This window comes from Pseudonaja textilis, chromosome 6 (genome assembly GCF_049901715.1).
Source record: "Pseudonaja textilis isolate UNSWEBS1 chromosome 6, rPseTex1.2, whole genome shotgun sequence".
NCBI lineage: Eukaryota > Metazoa > Chordata > Lepidosauria > Squamata > Elapidae > Pseudonaja > Pseudonaja textilis.
This window is the reverse complement of record NC_141995.1, coordinates 45088050-45094182: the sequence shown is the minus strand read 5'-3', so window position 1 is coordinate 45094182 and position 6133 is coordinate 45088050. Positions and strand designations below refer to the sequence as shown.

Sequence of the window (6133 nt, the reverse complement as noted above, 5' to 3'; positions counted from 1 at the left end):
ACCTGCTGTCCAGCCAGACAAGATGAAAAATATCTAGAGGGCAGACTTGACCACAGGTGGAAGTTGCCACAGATGGGTTATTTTGAACTTCCCTGCACATGCCTTAAATGCAAAAGTGTAGGACAAGGGGAAAAAAGTGAGGCCAGCCATTCTGTGAAAATGCTCTATGTCCTAAGAAATGACAACCCATGACAAAATGTTAAAAGACCAGGATTACAACCCCGCAAAGTATTTACGGAGCTTTTTTGTCTTACCTCTCTACCTGTAACAGAGCCAAAGAAACGATGTTCATGCATTGAAAGCCATGGGACTTGTTTGGGGGCTGATAGAATAGCTCCACCTTGCAGAGACTGGAAATCTGAATTAGTAGCTGAAGGTGTTCTAAAATTAATTTTATTGCACTAACAAAATTTATTTGGGACCACATGTTGTTGTATCAAGCCTATATGACTCTTGGTTGTTGGAGTGATTAAAGATGTTTTATATCAGGGGTGTCAAACTTAATTTCATTGAAGGCCGCCTCAGGATTGTATTTTACCTCAGAGGGCCAGAGTGGGTGTGGCCAGAGTGGGTGTGGTCAGCTCAACATCACTCGTGTCAGGGGTGCCTGTGGTGGCCCAAGCCCTCTGCCAGAGAAAACAGGCTCCTGAGCTCCATTTTCGGCTGCAACGGCCTCTTGTAAGTAACCCTCTGCCAGTGAAAACAGAGCTCAAGAGGGCTGTGTGCAGCCCACCCGAGTTCTGTTTTTGCCGGCAGAGGCACCGCAGGCCAGTCTTTCACCGTTTCCAGGGTGGCCCTGCAGGCCAGATCTAATCACCCAGTGGGCCGAATCTGGCCACTGGGCCTTGAGTTTGACACCCCTGTTTTATATCTTCAAAAGAGCTTATACTTGACAGCCTGCGGGCGCTGCGGGTGCAGGTGTTGACATTAAAAATGATATTAAAAAAACAAATGATTAAATGAGGTGAGTTCAGAGTACTCAGATCAAAGGCAAATCCTCTTACTTAAAAACAAAGCCTGCTATTTATAATGATATCTGCTGTCAGATGTTTATTTAAAAAGAAAATATAAAAGTAACTTTTTTCTGAAGGCTTGCTAATACAGTTTCCTGCTTGAGGAGTGGGTTGGACTAAAAGGCCTCCAAGGTCCTTCCAACTCTGTTCCCTCCACCCACAGTCTTGAATCTATTCAAGACTATGGGGCCTTTCAGAACCTCCATTCTGCCCTACCCATTAAAATAGTGATCCTATTTAACAAAATTGGGAGGAGGCAAATTTTGCACAGCAGTTAGAGCAGTTGATTTCTACGTTAATATTGCCAGTTTCTGTCCCATGGATTTCTCTCCCCCCAAATTCTCTATGCTGTTCAATTCCCTTTGCTAGACTGAAATGCTAGTGAGTAGATAGTGGCCATTAGTCTCACTAAAAATTTAGTTCCGAGTTAGTGCATTTAGGACTGCGTGCAAATTATGCCCACATAGGAAAGAAAATTGGGGCAAGCAGAAGACAGAACCACAGAGAACCGTTTTAAAAGGCTTTATTTTAAGCAATATACATTCAAAAGTAAAATAAAAAAGTGCATAGCACTGAAATAATCACTTTAGCTAGAAATATACAGGAAAGAATGAAGCAATGCATGGAACTTTTCACATCTTTGTAACTTTTGCATAGTTCACTATACAAATCCATTTTTATCCAAGCCTGCCCCTCTTTTACATCTGGCACAATGGGAATGAGACTTTGATTGCATAGCTGTGGCCTCCATCTTGACTTTTTAAAAACTTTCCCATCTTGACTTTTTTAAAACTTTCCCACCGCCAGACACCCCTGAAATCCATTGAAAAATAGTTTTATTGTATCTTTGATGAAAAAGCTCATTTTTACTCTTCCTTTCCTAAATACAATATATCACCACCACCACCCAAACTTCCTTTTCTTCTTGCTTGATAAAGTGTTCTTAGATATCTTGGGCACTGGTGTGCAAAAATCAAATAATAAAATGTGCCTTCGTATTCATATTGCATATTATGACATAGAAAACAACTGCTGGCAATCCTTCCATCAGATTAATCCCTTTCATTTGGCACTTTTCTCCCAAGTTAAACAGAGGAAGGAAGGATCAGGTGACAGGTGGAGAGGATTAATAGTTACGGTTACAGTTTTAGCAAAAGAACAAAATACATTGCATTTACAATACTTCCACAAGACGAGCTTGACTGGATGCACTAGACAATAATTCATATTGTTTGCTCTTGATACTGTTTGCAAGACAGTTGTGCCCATACTAACTCTACCTTCCTTGGCTTTCTAATTGCACTTTTTATCTTGTATCATTGAAACTATGAAGTAGCAAATGTTTTGCCACGTTTCAGAGCAGTACTCTTCAGCCACCTTTTTCTGATCCACATAATCAATATCTTCCACACAGTCACTGGATTCTTTCTCTGGTTGCTTGGGTGTTGGGGTTTCTGGCTTGGCATCCATAACCAGTCTAAGATGGGCAGTAGGTGGCCCAGTCTTACAGACTTTAGATTTTAAAAGAGTCTTGGGGTCCTTACAGAGATTCTTCTGTTTCTTTAGAGATCGAGTGATTTCCTTCCAGAAGACCTTCCGGTTTTCTGCATACCGTGGGCAGGTAGATGGGCTGCCAGAAAAAGCACAGGAGAAGGCATCTTCCCCATTTTTGCAGTCTACCTTTAGCAGAGTGGTCTCTTTCTCATTCAGAATCCAGGAACATTCAGCCTTCTCTTTAGTTATAAACTTCCCTTTTGTGGGAGAGCCTCTTTGTCCTCTGTTTCTCTGACCCTTGTGATTGTTATTATGTCTAGCCTGGGCTCTTCCCCCTCTGCCATTATTCGGTCTCTCCCTTTTTCTCTCTTTCACTGTTTCACTGTCAGTTTGCAGTAGTTGACAGAACATCAAGAGGACACACAGCAGAGCAAAATGCTTGATCTTCATGTTTCCTGGTGCTTTTTGAAACCTGTTTTAGAAACAAAAGTCCCTTGTAAAAATATGCATCTATCCTTATGTATGCTAGACATGCCCCAATATAATCAATTATCTATTATCAGCAAAGATTGTAAAATAGGACAACATCAGTGCTTCTCCTAATGGCATTTTTGAGCATGAACTTTTAAGTCTGCATAATATAAATAGTGAAACTATTCCTTTACCTCCTTGCAAGGAAGCCATAGCATGACCACAATGTTACTAAATGGAGATACATGGGGCAATTTGAAGGGTTAATTCCTATAAATTTGTGAACCTCCATTACTAATCTGCTGCTGAAGTTGGATGACATTTGGGCCTGGTGTATACTAGATGGTTTTTTTCCTAACCTCTATTCAAACAGATAATCAGCACCAGGTGAATGGGGTTAGGTGAAATTATTAGCCCAGATTACAGCTGCTTGCTACTCAAACGAATTGAAGAAACATCATTTGAATGAAAAGAATTATTTATAACCATATAAATTCTAAAGAATTGCCAAAAGTAGGGATATCAGACCTAGAGAAATGGAGAAATGTTACAAATATAAAGAAAATAATATGACCAAGAAGATAATCAACAACTAGGAAAACTATTTTGCTTTAGAATTTGAGGGGTAATTGGTGGTGTCAGCTAATGTGAAACTCTCATTGTGGAATAAACCTCACATGGCAGGTTTATTGTGAGGTCCAGAGAGGAAAGACTGGTAAAACAGCAAATATATATTTAAACAGTATTATGATGCCATAGCTTTGGAAAATTCTATTTAAAAAAAGAATCCTACAGCCCTCTTCTTATATTAAAGTAACCATCTTAGTCATGTCACATCTTCCTTTCTGGTTCTGACAATTTGAATCATGGAACAAAATCTCCTGTGGTTCACCTGCCACTTTTTTGATATACATGAAATACAATTCTATTTCCTTTACAAATCTGTCCCATTTCCTTCATAAGAACTATTCACATGATAAGTGAACTCAATCAATTTCCAACTACTTTTTCCTGAGTACAATAAACCAATTCATTCACATCACAAAAAGTGAGGTCTACTTAGTGGGAAGACTTTCTATTTCAACAGAGGATTGGTCATCTAAAGTCTGACTTTCTTGGTAAGGGAGATAGCAAATTGACTTTCTGCACCTCAACTTTCCTGCCTTGCTGAAGATGGAAATCTAATACTATAATCCTCAGTCCACAGTCCAAAGAGTTGAATTTGCACAGTTATATTAAGACTGCAACCTTATGCAGACCTACCTGGGATTAAATAGCACAATGAATTCTCAAGGGACATGCAATGCACAAAGGCATTAAAATTCAGGTATTTTATGCTATGGTACAATCCCACAGATTTATTAGGAAGAGCCAAAGTTCATTTTGATATACTTGTGTTGGTTACTACTAATTACTGATAAGCCTTGGAAGCTGCAATCAGGAGCTGACATGATGGAGATTCAATACTTTTAATACTTTCCTACTAACTATCCACCCACAGAAATCCCTACAGTTTCCTACATGTTAAAGGTAGGATACCATATCTTTCTGTTCTGGGGGGCAGGGAGAAATTGACTTGGTAACTTTGACAGAAAGAGAGATGGGGAGGAATGGATGAAGCAACTTCTTGTTGGGGATAACTGTCAAAAACAGCCCAGAAATAAACAATTACATATAATATGTAGTTTGATCTTCAGAAGGCAAGCAGGAAATCTAGTCTTGCAGTTCTGAGCAGTTTTTCACTGCTGATTAAAAAGTGCAAGAATACATACCTTTTGCTGTCTTATAAAAATCACGCTGGCACGCCTCTGAAGTACAGCACATTTCTGCTTATTTATATACTCAGAGACACACCTACATGCCTCCGGAATCCTATAGCTTCATGGTAGTAGATTGGTGTGATTTACTCACTTACCAAGACACACCTTCTACAACGGGCAAAATCAAATTTGCAACAGAAGAAAAAAATAGATGAGTACAATGAAGTAAAAGGTATAGACGTGAGAAAGGGAAGAAGTATAATAAGCTCTCCCATGGCCCTGTCTGGGGCTGAGAGTAGAAACTTCCAATAGATAATGGCAAGATCAGAGCAGGGAAGGTTTTCCCAATGGATAGAAGGAAAAAGTGATGGCATGAGGTGCCAGGGAGTGCAGCTAAGTCCTTGTTATCACCTAAGTATAATAAGCAGAAGTCCCATTCACTGCAATGGAGTTTGCTTTCTCCTGCCAATCATCTTGTAGCAACACTGATTGAACACAAAAATAGACTTTGCCTTCTGTGATGAGGTCTTTAATCTGGGCAAATTGCCACAAAAAAGCTAGGCACTGGCCCAAAAGAAAAAGCTTAAAGGCTTTTTCAGCTTATGTCAGGTGGCTTACCATGAAATTTAGTAGACCACAACAAAAGCTATTGTCTGAGATTTCCTGTGTCATGTCTATGGGCACACTGGTGATAGAGATAACTTTCTTCCCAGGCTGCACCTCCTGGTCTTCTTTGGCTAAGTCATCCTGACAGCCATTTTGCAAACAAGCACAGCTTCCCAACAGTGACTATAGCTTCTGCTCCAAGTTTTCCACTGGCCAAAATCTTTGAGACTCCAGCTAATTCCACAACCAATGTGTTTGTGTTTAAGGTCTTGTGCTGGTAGTGGTGTTTTCAGAAGCAGAATTGATTCCTGCAGTCATTTCCTTATCTCTTGTTCCTACTATGTAGAAATTTAATTCTTCATCTCCCCCAAGGATATAATGTATGTGGAAAAGGCCTTGGGAGACAAGGCAAAGAGATTTGCCATGTGATCAGATAATAGAGAGCATAGCTTCAGCTAGATTGATTCAGCCTTCCATCCTTCTGAGGTGGGTAAAATGAGGACCCAGATTGTTGGGGGCAATATGCTGACTCTGTAAACTGCTTAGAGAGGGCTGTAAAGCACTATAAAGCGGTGTATAAGTTTAAGTGCTATTGTTATAGATAGTGGGTGGGGCAAGAGATTCTACATCTAGAAGGACCCTCCTTAGCATTTCAGTCTGTAAAGGAGATGTGGGGGGACTGGATTTTCATACTTACAAGATTGTTGTTAGCCTCCTGGAATAAACTAGATAGAAATCACAACCGTATGAACTAATTCTACTTTATTGCAAAGCTACACCAACAGAATT

The 6133-nt window shown here is 39.9% G+C and overlaps 1 protein-coding gene across 1 annotated transcript; it reads right to left on the bottom strand.

Moving 5' to 3' along the window:
• Positions 1 to 1519: 1519 nt before the first annotated feature.
• On the bottom strand, positions 1520 to 4886 carry LOC113435740 (fibroblast growth factor-binding protein 1-like). Its single transcript, XM_026699747.2, has 2 exons — positions 4751 to 4886; positions 1520 to 2979 (listed from the first exon to the last, which is right to left on the bottom strand). The coding sequence occupies exon 2, from the start codon at positions 2955 to 2957 to the stop codon at positions 2307 to 2309; it is 651 nt and encodes a 216-aa protein (XP_026555532.1). The 5' UTR covers positions 2958 to 2979; positions 4751 to 4886; the 3' UTR covers positions 1520 to 2306.
• Between the last annotated feature and the right edge of the window lie 1247 nt (positions 4887 to 6133).